Here is a 24,875-nt window from a genome sequence, read left to right as displayed (position 1 = left end):
CGCATGGCAACCTCGCAGGAATGAGTCTTTTACCTGGAGAAAGCAATCTGACCCTGCCTCTCAGCCCAAGGCAGATGTCTAGGGCAGGATTCAGAGCATGGAACCAGAGATTGCCTTGCACAAAGGACCCGTTCCCCTCTCTTCACAGGGAAAGAGGATAATGGATTAGAAGCACCTGGAGAAAACTACCTGCTGACTCCAAAAAAAAACCCCACCAAAACCAGCTCAGTTCGGTCTACAACACAGATTTTTATCAGTTCATTGAGAAGTTGGGCATAAGCCAGGCTTTCATACCATTCCATAGGCCTTCTAATGAATTAGTAAAGTCTGGACTATAAAATTTACCTCAAAAATAAACCTTTTTCCTGAAGACACAGTATTTGGATGACACAAGACTACAGACTCCACATAGCTAAGAACCGTATGTTTATTTGCAAAAGAGACTTTTTTCCTACATTGAAGGCCACCTTCTTGCGCCTTCATTCTCTGTTAACACAGGGAAAGATCACGTTTACAGATCTTACGAACACTTGCTAAGCACAGACCGCAGGTGCCTCCCAATTAAGCTGGTGATATTCCAGTCACTGCTGCTGGTGAGACCGTGACCGAAGAGGGACCACAACAGCCCGCGGCAAACTCAGTGATGAAACAGCCGAAGATTGGTGTGAATGAGAGTTATCCCCAGCTCATTGCAAGCTTCGATCACAACCTCGTCGGCAGCCGAGCCAGATGGGGCAGCGATGAACTGTACTCCGCTCTGAACAAAGACAGAGATAAGTGGAAGGATTAGAGGATGGAAAACCAAAATCCCCCTGAAAAGGAGCTGGCAGCCCCAGTCCTTCATCCACATCCCACTAGACTAAGCGCTGAGCAAACAACGGCTTCCATTGCCCAAAGCCATTCACAGGGGAGTTCCTCATGTGAGCAGTCAGTTCTCTCCACAGCTCAGAAATAAGCGTAAAATGGTTCCTCTGGAAGCAATAGGCCTTGTCTTGATATTCTTAAACAGTTTAATAAACTTTAATCCTCTATTCATCCCAAATCAACAAACTGAGCAATGGCTGGATAATTACTATCCATGTGAGACCAGTAACCACGATAAACATCCTTCCCAGGATGCACTCTTCTAGCCAGCAGTGCAGAGCAGACATTCCTCAGCAGTCCGCACAAATTCATGTCTGATCAGGTATTTCCTCGGAGTCACCCTGACATCCTGGCCCCGCCATGACCTTACCCGTTTAGCTCTGTCGACGTTATCCCTAAAAGGGAAGAAGGCATCGGAGCTGAGAGAGACAGCAGTCAGCTTGGCAATCCACTGCTTCTTCTCCGCTTCCGTTAACTGCGCAGGCACCTCTTCAAACATCGCCTGCCATTTCACCAGGTCTTCACCCTGCGAGCACAAAAAGAGCCAGCTCAGCCCCAAAGCAGGGCAGCACATCAGGGTGAGTGATGATGGCGTCCCTCTGACACCCAGCTTAGCTGTGCTTTCTGCTCCCGCAGCTCTGCTGCCGGCAGCTTCGTACCAGGGATTTTAAAATCCCAAGAGGTGGTGGGAACACATTACCACCATCAGCACTTTTTGCATCCTTTTAACGCCCTTCCTTCCCCCTCCTCACCCCAGGGCCTGAGGGATTCCTTCTCCCCCGCCTTTAATTCCAAGATGCTCTACTTGGCCTGCCTGCAGTACGCTGCTCTGTGTAAATGCCGGCACACGCAAACAGGATCTGGTAGATGACTTAACACATGACAAACAGCAGCTTGGTTTATGATTCACCTTCTGAAACAGCAACCGCTCCAGTTCTTACCCCCTTAAACAAGCAGCTGCTCACAGAGATGATTCACGAGGTCCCCAGTCCAGCTCTTGGCTTTCGATACTTAAAAAGGACATACTATTTTCTTTCTCACTATTGCTTGTGACAGGGAGGTCAGAAGGATTCTGAGAATCCAAAATGCCACACAAGCAAACAGCGCCGTGCGAGAAGGGAAGGGCAGCTGCCCTGACAGGGCAGTGAGGATTGAAACATTAATTGTAGCTTTAACCCTTCCTTACTGCTGGGGGGAACTCCCAGGTGAAACCAAGCTGCACACCAAAGCGCAGGGCAGGTTCCAGCACCGGGACAGTATCAGAGGGGCGAACTGGGACACTTTGCCGCTGGGCCATTAAATGACCTTGGGGAAGTCACCATCCTGGGTCCTGGCCACTTGATCGCCCAGCTCTTTGGGATCAGCTGTTATCGACACCCAGGCACAAAGCTCAAGCCAGGCTTAAGTTCTACATAAAGACCAAAACCTGCAAGTGCACCCATCACCTCTGGCTCTGACGGCTGGACAGCCAGCATGGAGGCTTCTTGTAGAGAATATCTGTGGACATTTCAAGCCATAGTCGAAACACCCAAATCCTGGTATCTACAGCTTCCTGTTAGCGGGCTACAGACCTTCAGAGGCACCATGGGAACTCCGTGACTCACGTGGAGTTAAAGGTGGCTGGCATCTGTTGTCCTAACAGAGATCACTACCTTTATAAAGGCTGACCAGTTCCAAAAGTGGCGACCAACCAAGCCCCCTCTTGCCTGAAGTCCTTACAGATTTAACACTTCATCCTTTGTAAGGACTTGCCTGAGTCCTTACAAATGTCCCCTCAGCATGGAGCCAGCACAGAAACAGCTCAGTATAGGCAGAAAGTGGAAACGGCAAGGGCATCATTTTATGCCAGAGGAAACAGTCTGACCAGCTCTGAAGTGAGCTATGAAAGGACTTGGTTTTTCTGGGCCTGGAAGAAGAACTGAGGTGGCGGAGTAAAGGCCCAGGTATCAGGAAGTCTTGCCAGGTCCTATCACCCACAGCTGATATTTCAAGCAGTAGTTCCAGCTTTGTTTCGCAGAAGCTGGACTCTCCAGGGAAACCTTTCAGCTAGCCCTTACCTCACCAATGGTCCCAGTGACATACTGATCAATGGCGTTGGAGATCTCTGCTCTCTTCACACCCGCTTTGAACTTCATGGAGAGCACGCGTGGGTGGTGCCGGAGCCACCAGTTGTTTGCCTTGTCACCAGCCAGACGCGTGCAGTGGATCCGGGATTGCTGGCCGGCTCCAATACCTATGACCTGAAGCGTATAGATACAAAGCACAATCACGCCTTGCTGCACAGAGATCACAATCAGAGCTGCAATCCAGCCAAGCAATTAGGAAAGACCTCCCACAAATTAGCTGCCTCTCACTGAAGCAGAGAAAGAGTGTAGGTAATTAGCAAGGAAAACTTGGAAAATACCTGCAACCCCAATCCTGTAAATTGGTTACAGGGACAGCTCTCGGCACTGCTAACTTCCATGGCTCCGCTGAGCTGACAGTCACTCTGAGGACACTACATTCTTTCATCCTTCTAAATAACATAGCCCCAGTCATCCGAGTCAAACCATTAACCTCAGGAGAGCAATACAGTTATGGCTTTTGTTTAAGGCAAAACAATATCCTGTTGGTTGTAGAAAAAAATGTGACCGCTAAGAGATGGTAGGCTGCCTACCCGTTCTTGGAAAGGGCACTTTGGTTAGAGGATTAAAGTCTGAGCCCGGGTCACCCAAACACCATAATCTTTCCTGGTGGGCCAGGCTTACACAGCTTAAACAGATCAACGGTGATGTGTGGTGGATTACAGGGCAGTTTGTCTGTCAAGGCTGATAAGAAAGTAAATCCACTGCTCAATCAGGAAGGCTGGCCAGTAGGACCATTACATCGCATGAATTATCAAGGCCCTGGAGCTACCAACACATTTCCCACTCTGCCATCTGCCAGAGAGTCCAGGATTTTAAAAATAGCTGCTGCTAACCTTATTTAATAGCACTTGTGCTTGATATCAAACAGACCTAGGGCTTCCAGAAGCAAAATCCAAAAGGAGATTTTTTCCTCACGGAAGCTTCTATGAAAATAAGGTATTTGCTCAGTTTCCATTTGCTTTTTTCACACCACTTTCTTCGGAGGTCTCACCAGACAAATTCAACCTCTGTCAATTTTTTCAGGTACGCTATAGATTAAAATATGTAGAGACTCTTTGGAGTCTGGTGGTCAGGTCACTCTGCAAGCCATTTGACACAGTTCAATGCACAGTGCAAACAAGCTCTTGCATCCCGTCTGGGCTGGTGCAAACTCGCACTGAAGACAAAGGCAACTCTTAGGTGCTGACACCACTGAAAACTGAATGTGGCTGGAGACATTTGGGTTACCAGACGCTGGCAGAACAACTCCTGCAGATATGGTCTGCCTGCAGTCACAACTGGCAAGCCCAAGAGACTGAGCTGAGGTCTCTTGGGCTCCAGACTGTCTGCTGTCCCTCAGCTTTCCCTCTACCATGACAGTAAGCCTAGACCTAGCCACCGCGGCTGTCAAACTCAGGCTGGTAACTTTTCTCCATGGCTTTCAGAGCTGCGGCTCCTGCTTTCCAAAGAGACCTCCTGCCATTTCAAACTAGAGATCTGATGGAAAACAAGTCTCTCTCCCATAATTTTCTCCCCTTATGAAGCCACAGCTGAACTGTTCACCAGACTGTTCCCATGGGGAACTGCTCCAGGGACACTGTGTTGAGGCGAGCGGTTCTGGCCAATGCCTCAGAGTTTCCAGCTCAGACTGAAACAGATGGTAAAGCTGTAAGTCAAAGGCTGCCCTCAAAGGAATGAATCATTTGTCTTCTCATTCATCAAGACACAGTGACTTCACCTCTTACCAGAACCATAAAACAAGCTGCTGGATACTATTCCCCCAAGGAGCAAATGAAAGACTTGGGCTGCTATCTAATATCATCTGCTCAGCTATAACTGAAGTCATCAGTGCTTAATAAACCCACAAGAATATTAGCATTATCATAAATACTAAATAGATGCAAAGTTTCTCACGGCTTAGTGACACCTTCCCCCCCACAAACACTCCTGATGTCCAACCGCTGCTCTTGCATCCACCCTGTTTAACCTTCAGACTTGCAGGGGACCCCGCATCTCAAGGGAGCTTAAAGCCAGCTGCGCGTAGGTATATCGTCTCTTCCACAGAGGTTTCTCCTCTCTCCCTGGACAAAGAAGAGGACTTAAAATAGTCATGCACTGCACGCCGTTAACTGTCACCCAGCCCTTAAGAGCAGGCCTAGCAAGCCAGGCTAGGCTAAGGCAGAAATTTTTAGCTAGGGATGCAGATGGCAGAGAGTACTGGACAGGCTGCTGGTAGCAGGCGCCAAAATACCATGAAACATTCCCAAGTTTCTAAAAAAACGTGATGTCATGTGCCAGAAGCGCAATGTCCTCTCTGCCCTTTCCCAGCCAGAATGGTGCCTCATCTTCACCACATACTTGTGAGCTGTGGCCCTGCACGCCTGTGATGGAACTGGCTAGTCTGCTGCGAGCCCTGGCCTTCAGCCGGCAAGGGCAATGGTACTGGAGAGAGTTTCCAGGCCAGTGCAGCCCCAAACACACACGGCTCCTTCACGGGCACACATTAGAAACCAAGCTCTCTTACCTGTCAGCACCCAAGCACCCTTCTCAAAAAGAGCTTTTCCTTTTCTCTATGAGCTACTCAAAATATTTTACATTTTTTGTGATCTAAATTTTGTCAAAAGATGCATAACTGAACTTTGGCTCGTATTCAACAACTCCGAAACGGCAGGAACTTTGTACTTCAGTTAAACAAAGCGATGTATCCTGTAAACTCTTCATGGGCATCCCCAAATCTGCAGAGATATTATCTGCAACACATGGAACTGTTTTCATAACGGCTTAACAGGCAAAAGAATATAAATGCTGCTTCTCTGTGCCTCCTTCTGATGAGCCCACATTGTTCTAGAAGGAAGTTCACAGTTACAGCCTGGGAAGAACGTGCTGGTAAGATGCACTTCACTGGAAAATGGTGATCCAGGGAAAGCAAAATCCTTTTTTGTAGAAAAATGTGTTTTGATGCAACATTGCTCGGGAAGATTTCTTCAGTCTAGGCTGGAATTTCTGGTCTAAAGAGGAGAAACCAGAAAGCTGAGCTTCTGCTTAATGCAAACTATAGACTTGTACCTGAATCTCTCTTCACACTGGCCTGTCTGAATGTACCTATTCGCCACCTTTTTCCTTCATGTGAAGTGAAAATCCTTCTTCCTACACCTCATCTCTCCCTTCCTCAAATGTTGGCTTCCTCCCATACGAAAACACAGCTGAAACCTCAAAATCCTCCACAAAGGAATCCTTCCCCCTCTATTTTCTGCCTATTTTCTACACAAAAATTAATTATGTTTCTTTCAGAGTTTAATCTCCTGGGAATCAAAAAAGTGCTTAAGCAGAGCCTGTTAAGTGTGAGGAGTGAAAGGAGACAGCAATACAGGGTGAGTAGAAAAAACACCTAATAAAAAAAACTTGGGTGAAAATTGAGAACTACTTGACCAAAACACTTTGGCTCGCAGGAGAGCCAAGCATGCCCCATGGCTGGAATACTGTGCAAAAGCAGAGTGGATGAGATGAATAATGCCCAAAGGATCCTTGCAAAATGATCCAGATTGGCCTGGATTTATTCAGATTTACCCTGAATAATGAGTGAAAACAGAAACCCTAAATACATTTGGAATTATAAAAATCAAATAAAGGACTTCACAATTGGGAAGACAAACAAACAGTGAAGTTACGGACAAATGTCTGCACCATCGGTGGAAAACAGTAAGGTAAATTAACAGGTTTGGTTTATCCTACTGTGCAGAGAATAAAGAAAGAGAGTAATTTTAAATTTCTAATCTAAAACATGACAGTAATGATGGTATCATTAAAGAAAGTGTAAATCAACACGTTACAGACTGGCTTCGCTGGTGCTGAAAGTCAGACAAAACAAGTGAAAGTGTTTATTGCAATTAGTGGCAGCTGGCTTCCTGCAAATTAAGTGACACTCAAGTCCATAAATGCTTCCTCCCACTCTATGCTTTCCTAGAACTTACTAACACAAGCACCAGCCCTTGCTGGAGTGGCCCAATCCACTCACAAACCCAGCGAAGCCAAGCTGTCAAAAACGTTCTGGATGTCTGACACACAAGAGTTCTGCTAGGTAACAGGGACGCTGTGAGGCTGAAATAACCCCTGGAAAACCAAAAGCAATGGAACTGAAAAAAAGCTGGACTTCCCAGGCTTGGCTCATGTAACCCAAACCAAGTCAGATCCTGGAAAGGCATTTTAAGTGTAACAATCTGGAAGTTACTTCCCATCCCTGGTTCTTGATTTGTGCTATTTTTTGGTTTGCACCCAAATATTCCTGTACACGTCTGATGTTATGCCTTGGTAGGTGATATGACCAGAGTTAGTTCTGCATGGCATCACCAAGAAGAATCTGAGCTAGTCACTATCTTAGTAAGACTGGTTTTCAGAGGACCTTATTTCCTTCCCCATCTGTACCTTAAGAACAATGGTCTCAATACTTAACAGTCTCAGGAAGCTTTTAGAGGTTTTAAAACCAGAAGAGAGCTCCTATCTGAGCTTCTCCATCACTACCTATAGCATGCCACACTGCTGTTTCTGCATTTGGACTGTATTGAGGCTCTTAAGGAAGACATTAAGCTTTGATTTGAAGAACCCAACACAGATTCATCACCTCCTTGGGTAAGTGATCTTCACTGCTGCTGATTTTTACTGTTCAAAAAGTCACTTGTTTTTTAGTGCAGTATACAGACCTCTGATCTTGGCCTTCCCTGTCACATATACAACAAACCAATACAAAGCACATTTATATTTGATTAAAATATATGCCTGCAAATATGCAAAACATTACCGAAGCCAGGCTAGTTAAATCCCTGCCTGCCCACACTGCTTTTCACTCCTCCCTCATGCCTTCTCCCTTCCATATGGTACATGCATTACCACACACATTTCAGAAACATCTGCAGCACCACGTTAAGTCCAGACTTGCAAAAGCACTGGGGAAACTGCTGCTGTAATAAAGGAAAAGGAGCAAAGATAGTGACGCCTTTGTTCTGCAGCTACAAGAACTAACACTCTTGAGTACAGAGAACCATTTAAAAGCAAGAAAAAACCCTAAAGCTGAATAAAACAAAAATGCCAGATCTCCAGAGACGTGTTTTCAAGAACCTTACAGCACATGACCTCAGAAAGTACTGTGAGACAGTGCTGCAATGTTTTCAGGCTGTAACAACAATCTGACAAATGCAGATGAGTAGCAATGCAAAAAGGACAGCATTGCAGTTCGTTCGTACCTGTAGGGTACACTGTTTGATCCATTTTGCTGATTCACGATGTACCAAAGCTCAAGATCAAAAACATTCTTTGTCTTTTTCTTTTGTATTTTTTTTAAATAATCCAGGCCTATGGAAAAGTTACTACAGAGAGCAAAGAACCAGCTAAACAGCAGCATTATAAGAATGAGCCGCTGGGCAAAAATACAATTTTTAATACATTTACAACTTTTGGATAACTGATTTAAGATGAATACCTAGTGATAATGTGGAAAGAATGGATTTTTTTAAAATTCAAGATTCATATCAACTACGCATTTGATAATGCCCCTGTAAATCCCAACATCCATCTTAAGCTTTTAAAAAAAATCAGGGAGAATGCCCCAAAGGGAAAAAAAGAAAGCACATCACATCTTTCTTATATAAAAATAATGAAAATAAAGCTAAGAACCATTTGGACAGTCAGAATCCAGCTGTGAAAACTACTGTCATTTCCTAAGGCTCTATACAGACTACAACATATGTACATGCCCCCAAAAAAGGATATAAAAGGAGAGAGTAGCTAGAAAGAAATGACTCAAGGCCAAACTTGCAGAAGCACGTAAGAGCTTTTCCAACCCTATCATTGAAAGGGCCAGGCCTGTCATTATAATGAAAAAATTTACACTGAGGTTTTGAAGCAGCCTCTCGAGAAACACCGGTTTAGCTACTGTTCTGCATGGCACTGTCGAGGGTAGTTCATCTGTACCTGTTTAATAGCTTCCTGGATGCTAAACGATTTTAAAACTCAAGCCTCATAAAAGCACTCTCGGACCAGCTTGGCTGTGAAAGCACGCTCCACAGAGCCGTCTGATTTGGTTACCTGCCCATCCTTGGCGTAGCAAACCGAATTGGACTGGGTGTATTTGACAGCGATGCTGGCAACAATCAGGTCTCGGACAGCAGACTCGGGCAGCTGAAACAAAACGCCATTGTCAACGGCCCATCCTAACAACCATGACTAGCCAACTGGCTAGATCTGCAAACCCCCAAAGCCATCACAAGGACTGTATCATAGAGAGGGAAAACAAGGTAACTAAAAACATCCCGTTTTGTTCAATTACCAGCAAATTTTGTTCAGATTAAAAACTATAACTGATTGATTTGGCAGCTAATCTCATAGCTTGTAGGGATAAGACTCTATCTTACCAAGTCAAGAGGGCTCTATCACTGGCCCTAAGCCTGCAAAGTCTTCTGTATTTGCTCACTGTCATCAGATGTGCTCACAGGCAAAAAGCTAAGCACATGCTTAAGTACACACAGGACCACAACAACAAAAATAGCTCCCAATATCTGCATTAAGTATTATTTTTAAGTCCATTCCATTACTAATTTATTAAAATGATTTTTATTACCTCAATGTCTGAACTTGCTTCTGAGCCCATGACTAATCACGTGCTCACTAACATCTGTTTTTTAGTAAGAACAAGGTCAGAGACAAAGAAATAACTGATAACTTTCTAATGATGTGAACTCTAAATGATGAGCAGTATCAGCAGGGCCAGAGTTTATACCACACACTGTACACAAAAGGGAGAAGTAAACAGTGAGTCAAAATGAGATCACAATGAATCCTTAGCACATGGCTGTCTCACTGTAAGAAAATACACAAGGTAGCTTCTTATTTATAAGAAATACAAATATTTGGGTAGTCGGAGATAAAGGGCAAGGTCCAGCTCTTCTTATTTATGCAAGGAATCAAAACAAAGGCAAACTACCCTGATTTACCCAAGTATATTTGGTCCAGAAAGTCTGCTGCATTGTTTTGTTGAAAGCCAGTTAAATCTCATTAAAATATTTTAAGAGCTCTTAAAATAGAACAGTGATGACTTCCTTGATGAAAGCACACCAGTTCATGCCACCAATCTTTAAGCTCATTTATCTTCCGACACTTACGCTTTTATTCTTTGTAACAATGTTCTTGAACAATGACCGGTCGATGACAGCATTGTTCCTCTTCTGCATGAGATGCAGTCCATAGAGGGTTCGAATCTCATTGTCATCTGGCTCATAACGGGGATCCATCTAAAAGCCAAAGGATAGGCCAATAAAACATTCTTAAAGCTCTTCAAAGCCAACGTCCAGTAATAGCTTGGGTTAAAACACGTCATCTAAAGAATCCAAAAGCAGTGAACTGTTTATAGAAAGCAATGTCAAATCATCAGAAGTCAGAATTAACTGGAGCAGCCAGGTCTCAACAGCACGAAGCGACATTTACAGGGCAAAGAGAAGTAACACAGTATAGATGCTTACATACAAATGTCCATGTTGTGAGCCACAAAAATATACGCAGTCTTCTAGTCTTTCACAGAAAGGGAAAAACATCCACACACAGAGAGTCTTCCAGTCTTCCACAGGAAGGTAGAAATATTTTGAGTTGCTTCATACATGCATCAAGGTACAACTCCCAACCTCTTTGACATTAAATAGTGACTGCAATTATTTCCAGAGATGCACTCTCTTGGGGCACATCTCCAAACAAGCATGCAGCACAGTTAATTTACACCAGTGTAAGGGGTAAAGTTAAATGGAACTGTTGAACTGCATTCAGGTGTACCCATGCATGGGCTTATTTAGAAATTTGGTAGCCCCAGTTCAGGTTATTGAGACATGAAGTAAACCGGATTAAGGCTACCAGCTCGTAACAGAAGCGTGCACATGCTTTATATGTTTTCCCCTAATCCATTTAAATTTGTTCAGATCAACTTTCCTTAGCACCCCTCTGCAGACAGGCCCTCAAGATACGGGCTTAACCAATACGACCTCATCCTTGCAAAGCTAATTGAATTCAGGAGGTAATCAGCTGCCAAGATTGTCTGCAATTCCATTCCTTCTTGCCTGAAGCTCCTGAGCCATCTTCTACAGCTCCCCTGGTTGTAACACTACGATTGCAACTTCAGCTAAGCTTTGGATTTTCTTTTTGTAATGTTATAGTAAAGTTCTCTGCTCATTTGTCTTTCAGAGTCAGGGAGAAATAGGACCCGTTTGGCTGCTCTGACAGCATTATGTAATCTGTTAGTCGTGTTCACCAAAACTGGATGATTTTGAAGTCCCAACAATCACTGCGGGAACTAGGAAGGCAACCTGACACTGACTTGACCACACTATATTAATATCCCTTGAGAAGCATCCTGGTTGCAGTATGTAAAGGTGCATCATCCCAAATCCAAACTCTGCCTGTGCTATCTTCATCACTGACTGTACTAAGGACTGCTCTACAAATACCACATGCCCAGACAAGGCTTCCCCCAGTCATATACGACACATGCTTCTCACTGCCAAGACTCACAACATCATTGAGGCCCTATATCTTAGACATAAAGAATTCAGGGAGGAAACAAATTCAGCAAAAGCGAGAGGAAAGCTGGCCAAGAGAGCACAGAAATTCTGTTTCTTTGAAGTTCTCTTGCTGGTTCATAGATCTAATTACTTTAAATCCACATCACTTTGAAAGCCAAGGAAGGTATTATAAAAATACTCCCCTCTAGGACTATAGGCTAAACGTGACCACAACACTGCTAGTGGAATTCCAGCTCATAGAGGAATCCCAAAGACCCAGAGGAAACACTTCCATGCACTGTAGGGGGGCCTGGATCAGCCCCCCAGCTGTTTGGACACTAACATCTGTGAAAAGCAGGTACAGAAAAGCAGTAGAGGGTCATAGTGAAGCAGGAGTACAAACCTGGAGGACACAGTAACCACCATTCTTCTTTTTGGCAAGGATTTTGAGAGCTTCTTCCTCATAGCCAGGAGCTACCACACCATCAGATACCTGCAACACACAGAGATTTCGGCTTCCATGTGAAAAAAAAGAGGAGCTAATACTGAAAACTCCACCTGCCATTTCCAGAAAGGCATTGAAAGCACACCTCATGGAGTCTGTCTGTACCATACAATACCAAAAGCAATATTACAATATTGGTTTCAGTCCTGGAAACAGCAGAGCACTATAAGCTCTTAGCAGGAGTTAGTAAAAAATACCCCACCATCACTTTAAGCAGAATGGAACTAATAACTAATATTCTCCTCCTGGGGGAAACAGCTCATGCACAACATCCCCACTTTTCTCAGCCCTAACAGTAAACATGACTTAAAAAAAAAAAAAAAATCCTTATTTCGACAGTGACACTCCTGATGAGACAAAAATGTTGGCAAAAGAGCTGTTAACAGCATTGAAACTGAGAAGAGTTTACATTCATCAGAGCCATGAAGTGATATACACCTTTCACATTCTTATCCTACAGGGTGGGTGGTGGTTTTTTTTTGTTTTTAAGTAACAGTATACCAAATGTTATCCTCACCAACCAGTCAAACGTGCTCTTTCATTTGTTTGAAAAGAAGTCTCCAATGTACAAGACAGCCCTTTGCATGGTGCCCTCCCCCTCTCAGAAAAATTGTAACCAACATATAATGGGATGAACGTGTTTGGTAAAGCATTAACTCCCAGTTGTTTGACTCTATATTTGAACTAGCAACTTGTGCAATGCAGTCAGCTATGGAGTTAACGTTGAATCCAGCAAAGTTAAAAGTGCAGCCTGGAAAGTGGCTGAGCCTACACATAACTTGTATCAACTGGCAGGTAGCAACCTAAATCCACATTCCTGCCTCGGGCAAAAGGCTGGCCATCAGCTCCCCGGTCCTCTGTTGTTCTGATGACAGCTGTTCAACCAGATACTTGCGACAGCGTAATCAGGGTTCATTTCTGGAGGCTTACTCGGAGGCAGAGGTTTGCAATCATCTCTTGGAAAGCAGCATTTCAAGCACTTCTATTTCACAGGTTCTCCCACACAACCAGGTTTTAAGTGGTAGGGGGAAAAATGCATCAAAAGAGAGGTGTAAATTCTGCACTCCGGATACCGAATTACACAAATGGACCAATAAATAGTCTTCAGTAAAATGGGTCAAATTCAAAGAGAATGGCTGTTACAAACCAATGACTCCATCTAGCATGATTCTCCTTTTTACACTAGAATAGTTTGCTGCTGTTTAACTAACCTCTCTGGAAATAATCTTGGCAGTAGCCGCATCGCAGATATCAGACAGGGCAATGAAGTCACCAAAAGAAGACATCCGATCAGCACCTGGAAAATGATATGTTTTAACTAATTTAACCAACTACGGCATAATACAAAGAAAAGTCTTTGCTCCTACAATCCAGTCAATTTCCATGACAGCTAATAACACAGCAAAAAACATAGGCCATATAAGAGCAACAAGGATGAAAAATCCTACCTCAAACACATGCACCTTTAAATATTCCCATAGTTCAGATATTCTTCCTTCTTCACTGCATTTGTCAAAGCTCTAACTCTGTAATGACTACCTCCATTACCGCAAGCAGCTCTGCTGCAGCCATGGTGGCAAGAGGACAAGGAGAGGCAAGGATCGTACAGAAAGATTTTAGATGGGAGACAGGTGGAAAAAGAGGAATGCTTTTAGATGCCTATGCTCCCATCTGGCTTTTCCTGCAAGAAACCAGACCCAGAAATGTAGCCAAGAGCAACTTGTTCTTTACAATAAATATTCTCTGTATTTAATGGCATAGCTAAGGTGAACAATTAATGGCACTCAGCTCCTATCACAGATGCTCCACTACTTAGCAAGGTCAATTCTTCTGTCCCTGCCATTCTAAAAGTTTGTTTTTCTACCAATTATGCAACGGTTTTCTGAGGGCAGTGTTCAAAGGTAGTCCCTAAAGCAGTGAAAAATGAACCCAAGCCAGCGTGCCCCTTATCAAGTAAGTTTGCTTTGTTTTCTATAATCTGTGCAGATTTTCTAGGAATGCCATGGAAAATGAGAGAATCAGCAAAGTATCTCAGCTAAGCGGAGGAAGCTATTTTTATTTACTTAAAAATACCACCCACCAAATACCAGGCAGAAACATCTCTACTCAAGTTCCGGAGCACCCCATATACAATGGAAGGCCGAGTGTGCTACCAGCACAGCTATTTGTTTATCCATCCTTTAGCCAAAACCCCACAGATTTATATGTGTGTGTGTATCTATGTATATATATACATACACTCTCTTAAATTAAAAAATACAAGTCTTCTATATACATCAAGGAACAGAATCCAAAATGTTTTTAGTCTCTTTGAAACAATATGCAAGGTCTGCTCACTTGAAGAGCAATTTTTGATAGGCAGTCAGTTCATTTAGTCAGTCAGTCAGATCCTTATGGAGAAAAAGCCCTACAGAGGAGTAATGCGGTGCAAAGGGAAGAGCCTGCAAAGTGCCAAGCATGATGCTCAGGTCCCGAGAATTAAGCTCAGGTCTTTGGACATGCTGGTTTATTCCTGGGCTTCTCACCTCTGCTTCGTGCGTAGGCAGACGCTAAGGGCGTTAAGGTCTTGTGGAAGTCATGCACCATGCAGACTTGCGCCTCCTCTTCGCTGAGAGGTATTCCAACAGCAGCACCTAGTGGGAAATACAAGCCAGGGCACTCAAACCAGAACCTCTCGCTGGTCCCTGCCCCTGGGACCTCCCCAAACTGCCAGGGTGAGGGACACAAATACACCACTGGCAGGGCCTGCCAAAAGTCATAGTCCGTTCAAAGAGAAAAGCACGGCAACAAGGAGCCACCCACCTGCAGGACTGACATGTTTGAAGGAGGCTGCAGCAGGGATGCCTAATGCCTGCTTGAGTTCCTTCACCAGCTGCCAGGCATTGAGAGCATCACAGAGGTTGATGAACCCAGGAGAGCCATTCACCACTGCAAACATAGCACACAAATAGACACATTAAAGCAGGCAGAGTCTGCTCCCCAGAGTCTGGACAGCAAGCACAAGAGATTTCTCCCACCAAGAACTGAAATCACTACAAATTGTTCTTGTTAAATGACCCTGACTCCTCAGCAAGGTTAAGTGCCCTGAAAAGCTTCAGTGACTTGTGAGGAATGCACAGGCTTGAGACTCAGGAGATGCCAATACAATTCTCTTCCCTACTGGAAGCTGCTGATACAACCTTGGAGCAAGAGACACACTGACCCCATGCACCTTGTGCACTGCTCTTGTGAAAGGGGAACAAAAAAAGAGCATTCCCCCTTATGTTCTTTGAGTTCTTCAGCTGGCAGCCGTTTGGAACAAGAGGCATCTCTTTCTGAGGGAGCCTACCAGAGCTTGATTTTGGCCAAGGTGCATAGGCAGTGCTGTCAGGGAAGAACACAAAAAGCACATCCCCTGCTCCCTAGCAGGTAGATTTCTTTACAAATCTAGTAAATAAATTTTATATAGTGACTATGGCTCTGGTTCAACAAAGTACTCCGGCACTAGCCAAACTTTAAGCACATGTTGTCTCTAACTGATGTCAACAGAACCACTCACAGCCATGAAATTTAGGGCAAGCTTTTAGCAAAATGCTTCATCTGGTCCTTTCATGAGAAATCCATGCCGAAAGCAAAGGTCATTCAAAGGTCTGCTCTCAAAACCTTTTGCCCTGGCCCTGCAAGAAGAACTGCTCGCACTGACATGGCAGGACTGCGAACATTTCAGGAGATAGGAGGAAAAGATCATTTTAGCAACAGTCCATGGCCAGAGCAAGTGAACACAGTGTTGTTCTGCTGCCATGCTGGGAGGCAGACTTGCAAGCAAATCAACTTCCAGTGCAGGCATGGAAAAGCTTCCTATGAGATCCCAGAATTGAAATAAGGAAATTCTGCAACACAAAGCTTCATTATCTGTTCAATAGGACAATGCCTGCACACAAGGCAGAGCTGGTTTTCACCATCATTAAAAGCAATCTCAAGAACGAGAGTAGCCAGACTTTCTTTCTCTCCATAACAGGGGTTTCCCTCGCTGCAGCAATGCTGCGATGAGTGACATACCCTGTAAAATGGCAGAGAGACACCAGACCTGTCCCAAACTCTTGCGAGTGAGGCTAGTAACCCCTCCCTCTGCCACCATTAGCAGAAGCAGCATTCTAGAAACTAAGGTAATAAACCTCTGCTCAAAACCATCGAAGAAAGAAAAGAGAACAAACCCCATTCAAACATAGAGAACAGCTTGGTTTCTAGACAGAAACAGTGACAGAAAGATTGGGAAGATACCAAGTAAGGAAAATGGAAAGGAGAAAAGCATCTTAAAAGGATAACAAGGTTTTCCTTTGCAAAATCTGGATCTGATGTCAAGCAGAAGGTGCACCACATAAATCTGCCCAAGCGTCTTCAGTGTGGACACACAATCTTACCCAACAGAGAACGTGGAGCTACAGTAAGTCTTGTGGGGGTCAGCAGACAAGCTTTTCTGTCTCACACGGCTAGACAAGCTTTTCTGTCTCACACAGGTCAACCTTTTCATTGCAAAGCTAGTGCCACTCAGTAATAAAGTAGCTGTTAAGGCACTGCTGGCCATCCCTTGGACTAAGGTACAAGATGATATTTCAGTTTTAAAGACAAGTGGCAGACATGCCCAACCACCTCCTCGCTATCCCAGAGGTCCCTTTTGGCCAGCATGGCCTAGGCCTCACCTGTCAGGGGAAGTTTGGATCTCATTGTGTAGAGCTGCGCAGGACTCTGGTGAGGATTCATGCCGTACCTCAGGGGCAGCTGGGACACCCCCTTGCTGTACTCCTTCCTAAAGTAGTCAGAGATGGCTGCATCGTACTGAGCAGTGTGGGTGAAAGCCTGGGGACAGAATGGGGGACACCTGTCAACTCACAAACATCAACTCACAAACAATTTGGTGTTTAAAGAAGCGAACGAACAAAATGCAAACGAGTCTGGCCTAGCCTTTTGCTGCAAGGAAACAGGACCAACCTTTAGCGCAAGGTGACGCCTGGTTTCCATGGAGGTGTCTTTGTCCCTTGATGTCGTCATCTCTTTAGCTACTGCAGAGTAGTCTGCAGGGTCACACACAACTGTCACGCGAGCATGGTTCTTGGCAGCTGCCCGCAGCAAGGCAACTCCTCCTGCAAGAGAAGGATGGAGGCATGAAGCACTTCCCTTCTGGAGACGGCATAATAAAGAGCCACATCTGAGGCAAAGAAGGGACATGCACCAATCGATCATTTGTGCCAGAATGTGACCCCTCTCTCCAGCAAGGAGAAGGGACTGTAAGAGTGCTCTTCAAAACGCACGAGGCTGGTGAGTTTGACTCAATCCACTGGTGAAGGTGCACACTGATTGGCCTTTGCAGATACGGGCAGAGCTGCAGGGGCAAGAAAACAGGTCATGCATGGGCTGCGACGAGCAGCTGGGACACGAACGCCTTCAAGCAGCGCAGCCACATCCTGAAGAGGATGGCTGCCTCCACATACCGTTCAAGCACCACCTTCTGCAACACTGGGCTGGGGAGGGGTCTATAGGAAGATTTACTTCTACACAGCCAAGCAACTGAGGTTCCCAAATCTCTCTGCAAATATTAATGAATCCTGCCCAGGTCCTCTGTGTAAGGTAAAATGCCATGCTTCTCCCTTAAATCTGACTCTGCACAGCTATTACAACACTTTAAATCATACAAGATACTAGGCTGTGGGAAAGGAAAAGTAGAGGCTGGCACTGCTGCATGCAGAGTGAGTACTACTCCATAAAACATTTATTAGAGAGCTCTGCTGGGCATCATTTGGACTAAACTACTGCAAGAAAATTCAATCCCAATCCAACCTCATGGCACAAAACTGTGCCTGTACTGTTCACAAGCTGCCAAGCAGAGATGCTGCAGTGAAGGAACGGCAAGCCTTTTGGGGTTAATACTAGCAGGAAGTGCAAAACTGCTGATGATACAGGCGTCCACGCTTCCAAACTCAGGTACAAACTACTTTCCCACATACGCAGACCAACCCCTTTCCTTATAACGGCTTCCTGCAGTGAAGTTTTCAGCAATCCCCAAAGCACTTACAGTGGTTCAGCTTTTTCTCTCCAAAGCTCATGTTTTTTATTTTTATTGCGCTGCCAGAGGTTGCAAAAGAGGTTTAATCTGCTCTCCGTGTTTCAGTAGGAAGCATGCTCCACCTGGCCTTTCCTAGCACAGCCTTCTACAGTACATCAGGCTTCTTCCTTTGGGCAGCGCATGACTTGCCCACCTACGCAGCATGACTTGCCAGCCTGTTACAACAGCCACTTGCCATTTTAATTGTAGGTCTGCTTAAAAGCAATGAGATTTATCCAACTATGCTTTCAGTCTGCTCCTTGCAACTCTTGCGCTCTTTAGCGGACTTCCTTCCTTTATGGGTGTGCAAGGCCACCAAATAAAAAGAAGAGACCTGAGACCACTTAGAGACCAGAATCAAGTCTGCCTGGAGAATAGATTTTTCTTCTGCCTTTAACTTACCAATATCAATCTTTTCCACTGCCTCTTGTACAGTTACATCCGGAGAAGATACGGTTTTCACAAAGGGGTACAGGTTACACACTACGACTCTGAAAATTGAGGGGAAAAGCAGGGTTACTGAATGAGAAATAAAAAGGCCAAATTGGGCTTGGAATGCACAAGGTACTACCAGTGTTTTTATGGTCTTGTCTCTCAGATCAGGGACCAACATAAAATCCTGTAGCCAAGGCTTCTTTCTCCAAAACACTTAAGAGTCAGCGGTGTTCAGTCAAAGGCCAAGTGATGTTACAACGGTGAAACAGTACGTACATACAATTTAACTGAACTCTGTGCATTAAACAATGTTACAGTGGATAGAACCACAATTTACAGAAGTTAGTTAAAAGGAAGAGTTTCTTTAAATACATGGGCCTGTGTTTAAATGTTTAGTGATTTTGGTGCACAACTTGAGCCATTTCAAAGGACTTCAAAGTGGGCTCTCAGCAGTACTGAAAACGGGCACCTGTCAACTTTCATAAGAGAGTAAGCACCCAGAGCAAGGTCCATTGCAAACAAAGCATGAACAGCCTAATTTTCCACAACTTTTCCAAGAGCAGAAAACAACCTACATATCACTTCTGGACTTTTAAAATACCAACAGCATATGAAACCTGAGTGCACAGCCTGGATCCCGAAAAGCCTCTGGGGCACATGAAAGCAGGTGGGAGAATTGACTTCCCCTCTCAAAGTAAGACTGGACTGGAATTAGCTTCTTGATCCAATCTGGAAGAAGCTGCAGTCTGCATTCCAGAAAACATGAAGTAATAACTTGCCCTGTCCCATCCTACCAGTGCCACATGAACTGCAGCGAAAGGAGGTATCTATTTTGACCTTCACAATGTTTTTAATCCAAGAGAATTAATTCACTCTCTTGATCTGAATGTATGAAGGTATTGAACCCCAATGCATGCCCAGTACTGGCAGTGAATTGCTGTGATGCACACACTTGCGTCCAACTTTTAGCATTCCTTTGTTTCCACACTGTGTGATGAATTCAAGCGGAAGGGATGATCAGCTTCCAGTATGGTTTTCAGACCCCCTCCGTCTCTAATTTTCCCATGATACCTTTTATTGTCTGTTCTATTTTGAGTACCTCCTCTCCCCCAATCCATTCATGCTCCTGACCTGTTGCAAACCATCAGGAATCTGTGGACTTTAACACTGCTAATGCTTTTATCTGTGGAAATCAAGACAATCAATATCAAGGTTTCCTACCTCGACTTGGGATGTAAATTTTATGCAACTATGCAAAGACCCGCCTGCTGAGGATCAGCTCCTTCTGCTTTATGTAAGACAACCCAAATCCAAATTATTACTCCGGATGCAAGTGCACTATAAGTCACTGATGTAAAGGCAGGTTACTGCCCCCGCAATTCAGCAGAGCCTGCTTTACTATGCAGCGTACTCTGAAGAGCCACCACTGCTGAGCCATCTATGAGGATTCCTGTGGTTTTAAATTTCAATTTTCAAATTCAGCCTGGAAATCCATCCATCCTAGGCACATCAGTTTTTAAAAGTAATTTTAAAAGCTAAGATGCATTCTGGCCCAATCACCACAGGCAAACTATACCTCCCATCCTGGCTATACCTACAGTTTAGTAGGTTCAATTCAGCCATTCATTTCTAAACCAAGAGAGAATTGGTTACTCACAATCACTAGTTAGATGTTAAAACCAATTAGTTAAACATAATCCCAAACTGCTCTGTGTGAGTGTACTGAGTAAATACATTCTAACAAAAACCAGAAAAAAATCTTTAGTACGTTAGTGCACAAACTGTGTTAGCTCAATTTCTGGCTGCAGCTCACTTGCTCCCATCATGGCTCTCAAAGTCAGTTTTCTGTCTGTTATCTGTGTGTTTTCTGTCTGTACAAATGCTGCGTGTTCCTGACCCGCTTTTCACATCTACTCTTTATTTATGTGTTGAAACTCAGTAAACATTATGCAAATATCAAAGGGTATATTTACTAAGCAAGTATTTCAAAATCGGGAATTGTCATCTGATCAGACACCCAGAGCCAAGTTTAGGGGAGATGCGTCAGCTTCAAAAGTACTGAATTCAACTTTGCAAGAAGTGTAACGTGGTCCAACACTGACTAAATGTAAAGTGTCAAAATTCCCAGATAACCAGAAGACATTAAAACCTCTGTTCCCTGTGGAAACCACAATGTAACTTTCTTGTTTTAGTTTTCTCTTAATACAAGTGATGAAGATGCATCTGTAGAAAATTGTATTTTTAAAAACATAGTATCTCCTGACAGGGAAAAGGAAGGAGATTGCAGATCTTCCGGTGTGCAGATGTTACAGTCCCTACTGTTCCCATTCACCGGTGTTGACTGGTCTCCAATGTTCATTTTTGATTACTGATGAATTGCATCATGTCCCCCAACGTTTACCTTACAAGGCTGAAATCCTGTTTGTTCATATCAGCATTATCTTCTGGAATATTGCGAGCCAAGATGCCTAGTTACAAACAACAATACATCTTTATTAAAAAAAGAACTAAATTACCAACAAACATTTTTTTAATTCAACATCTTCCTTCAGATTGTGCTTTTCCTCAGAGATTTTCTTCTATAAACTTTCTGATTCTCTTTCAGACAACAGTCCTCAGCCCCTACTCCTCTACCCTATTCCATTTTACTGATTCTTTGGCTGTTCCAATTCCATACCAACAGGGTTTTTTCCCCCAATGCTAAATCCTAGAGCATTCCAAGTGCTGAACAGCAACCTCAAAAACCTACTTTATAAGCATTCAGTTGCTACCCTTAAAACACTAAAACTGTCATTAAGGAGTTCAGGGAGAGGAAAAGGGCACCTGCCGCTCATCAGCCAGCGACACTCAAAGCCTATGAAGCACCTGAGGCAAAAGAAGCTGTGCCTCTAGCTGAGGAGCACAGGTGGCCGGCTTGGGTCTAAGAACTTGGAGAAACATGCAGGTGACTGGCTGGCACAGAGAAAGCAATAGCACGATCCTGGGTTCAAGGTTGTCAGAGGAGATTGTCTCCAGCCCTCAAGAATGATGGGCAACAGGTTCAATTTGAGGGATTTCAAGCACCGTAACAGGAGATGAAAAAGCAGATGGGTTAATGTGCAGATTGACCAATTATCAGGCATCTTCCTTGCTGAAAAGGAGCCAGGGAAGATTACATATGCAGGAATCACCCACTAAAGACCATGCTGTCATGTTGCTTATGCTGCACACCAGATTCATCCACAGGTTAAATTCAGTGGAGCTCTCTGCCTGAACAGGTCTGAAATTGACTCTGCAAAGAATGCGCACAGGCATTTACAGAGAAGCCCTGTTACTCGTAGCCCTGGGGAGGAAAAGCTCTGCCAACTGCATAGATGCCAGCAACAGAAGAGTGCCACCATGCACTTCTCCACCCCGTGCTTTTCACGTCTCCTGCTGCTGCTACAGCAAATCTGTTTTCATTACTCAGTTCTTCCACACAACCCTTAAAAAAAGATCTGTCAGCCCCTTCCTCCCACCCTCACTGCCCATGGATTTCTCTTTTAGACTGAAAATGTATTAGCAAAAACATACCAGCATGGACTGCAGGATGAAGGGTTTTCACACGTCCACCTAACATCTCAGGGAACCCTGTCAGGTCCGAAACATCTCTGCTCAACGAGAAAACACAGCATGATAATAGATGTGCCATACTGACTTAATCTATAGGTTGAATGTTTATTATCCCCATCAAGGCGGTAATTTAGATCTACTGGCAATGTTGGTTTTACTGGAATGAGATTTAAAACCTAGGAGTTTTGAAGGCAGCAAGGAGGGGAAATAAACTTAGTCTTCTTTTGGTCCATCTGTTAAAAAAAAAAAATCACCACCTTTCCATCAATGACAGGACGATTTTAGAGAGAAAACACATGCATGATTCCTCTAAACTTCAGCTTCTTGTATCTCAGTAGGAACACAACATATGGAAGGTATATTACTAACCCATGCTGAGTGACAGACTAGGATGCATCCTTCTTACAGAAGGCTGGGAAGTAGTTCTGAGATGAGGCATTCTACATTAAGATAGATCTGACTGTTTTTATTATGGTTGGCGTCTGTCAACTAGTTAGCAGAATGCTGCTAGGTATCGAAGGATTAGTAGAAACAGCCAAAATGTTGGTTTAATGCTCTCTCACGCTTCACAAGATGTTGATCTGTACCTTATGCAAAAGCTACATCTGACAGAAGACAGAAAGGACACTGTTTTCTAGTAAGTGACCCAAACCAAAAAATTGTATAAATTTGACTACAAAAGCCCCCTATGCCAAAGAGGCAACAATTGCTTTTCCCATGAAAGGAAACAAAGTTCATGGGTCACACTCAACTAAGCAGTATGGTTATTTCTCGAATACATTGAAATAACCAAGATAAGCAAATCCCAAGTCAACATGGTTTATAGAGAGAATGGAAGACCATCCCCAAAAGAAGCAAACCTCAGTACTCTTCTTCCCAGCTTAGCCAAAACATTAACTAAAGTTTCACCACTCCCTGTGACTGCTTATGATGGTAAAGGAACAATAAATTGGAGAGGGAAGGGGAAACGTGCCCAGCCTTTGCTTCAGGTTTCACTGATAGCACAGCCAAGCAAAGAAGTCGGAGAGACGTGACCAAGTGCTGGATAACAGCGAGGACAGGGAGGCAGCCTATATTCATGCTGATGTGTCCCAGGGGCCTATCACTGCATTCACTGGAAGCAAAAAGGGAGTCACAGTCACCTGTCCTGCCAAATAATTGATGGATTTTTCATCGCTGTACTGGAAACAATATTTATTTGGCCAGAGCTGTTTTTTTAATCACAGCATGGAAGAAACTAAAACAAATTTGCCTAGAATCATGGGCTAAAACAGCCGGTGATTGTACCTGCCCCTTCTCAAACAGCAGATGCACAACACTTAAAGGCTCTGTCTGAAAAAGCTGACCATCATGCTGGGAAAATTATTTGTGACAAATGATCTCCAGTGAGCTTCAACGTACTCCTGACACATGTCACCTTTCCTGTCCCAGGACTGGGCAAAGATCAGCTTTCACCTGGCTGTGAAGAGCAGCACTAAGGTCAGATTATGAATTTCAAGACAACTGATTGTCTCACGGGGAAAAAAGCTGGCTCAAGGCAGACAAGGCATCATCTCCAACACAACGCTCCCGACATCTCTGAGAGTGCTGACCTGCACAGCAACACTCTTTGGCCTCAGTTAACCAGCTTCGGGCCAAGAAGGTTCTGAAGTTTGCTCTGGGGCTTTTGGGGTGGGTTTTTTTTGGAAGGGAAGATTGCTTTCAGACCAGTTTTCAATCATTTTTGCTCACAGATGGAGAAAACAATTTAAGCAACCTCAGGACCCAAATGAGCATTTTTGTTGGAGATATATAGGAAAGCGTCTGTACCTGACAGGCAAGCCAGCATCTCTCAGGGATTTGGCTGTCCCTCCAGAGGCAATTAAACCCAGGCCAAGAGCGTTCAGACTCCTTGCAAATTCCACCAGGCTGGTCTTGTCAGAGACGCTGAGTAAAGCTAACAGGTGGGAAGAGCATAAATATTTCGGTTTTAAAAGCGGAACAGAGAAAGAAAACAACAGGATTAAGAGACTAAAGCCTTTTTAAGTTCTAGAAGTTACGAATGTTCTCCGACATGAGGTGGCTGGGTGGGGGCGGGAGGAGCTGACCACCAGTGCCTGCCTCAGGGCACCCACCGCGGGACACCCCCTCACCCTCGTTCCCGCCTCTCTTCCCCCCCGGGAGTTTAAACCCCTCTTTCACACAGCGGCGGCTGCCGACCAGCTCGGATCGAAGCCAAGGTATAACCAGCCCGGAGGGAAAGACGCGTCTTCCCCACACACCCCTCACCTCAGGGCACGGGAACTACCGGGTTGGAAGCGCTGGCCCCGCTCTGAGACGAGCGGCACCCGGCCGCTCCTCGCCTTCCGGGGCCGCCCTGCTTAGCTGAACCCGGCAGCCGGGAAATACGCCTCGGCCCGGCGGCCATTTCGGGGCACGGCGGGAGGGCAGCCCCCCGCCCCACCACCCCCCCACCCTCCCCGGCGGCTCCAACAGCCGCGACCGGTCGGGCACAGCGGCGGGCGGGCGGTCGCAGCCCACCCCGGGCTGCCGGGGCCTCGCCGCCCCCGCATTACCGAGCTGCTGCCGGGCGGCCATGGCGCTGTCGGTGGGTGCGCGCTGGCGGCGGCGGGGAGGCAGGAAGGAGCGAGCGGCGGCGGCCCGGCGGGATTTGGGCGCCCGCTGAGCGGGGGGCGGGAGCCTGAGGGGCCGGCCCGGACGGGGCGGGGAATGGAGGGAAGGCGGCGGAGTGCCAACGTGGGTGTGCAAGGCAGCCCTGCCTT

At 45.0% G+C, this 24,875-nt stretch overlaps 1 protein-coding gene across 1 annotated transcript; it reads right to left on the bottom strand.

Annotated features, from left to right (window-relative positions):
• Positions 1-409: 409 nt before the first annotated feature.
• ATIC (5-aminoimidazole-4-carboxamide ribonucleotide formyltransferase/IMP cyclohydrolase) lies at positions 410-24,875 on the bottom strand. The gene is made up of 16 exons (XM_075153745.1): positions 24,669-24,875; positions 23,923-24,049; positions 22,075-22,151; positions 20,924-20,990; positions 18,490-18,578; positions 16,977-17,128; positions 16,688-16,844; positions 14,811-14,936; positions 14,534-14,641; positions 13,220-13,305; positions 11,907-11,996; positions 10,121-10,249; positions 9,048-9,140; positions 2,922-3,104; positions 1,235-1,390; positions 410-757 (listed from the first exon to the last, which is right to left on the bottom strand). The coding sequence occupies exons 1-16, from the start codon at positions 24,688-24,690 to the stop codon at positions 638-640; spliced, it is 1,782 nt and encodes a 593-aa protein (XP_075009846.1). The 5' UTR covers positions 24,691-24,875; the 3' UTR covers positions 410-637.

The sequence above is a fragment of the Calonectris borealis genome, chromosome 6, assembly GCF_964195595.1.
Source record: "Calonectris borealis chromosome 6, bCalBor7.hap1.2, whole genome shotgun sequence".
Lineage (NCBI taxonomy): Eukaryota > Metazoa > Chordata > Aves > Procellariiformes > Procellariidae > Calonectris > Calonectris borealis.
Note: the sequence above shows the minus strand (reverse complement) of the source record. Positions and strands in the feature narration are given on the sequence as shown.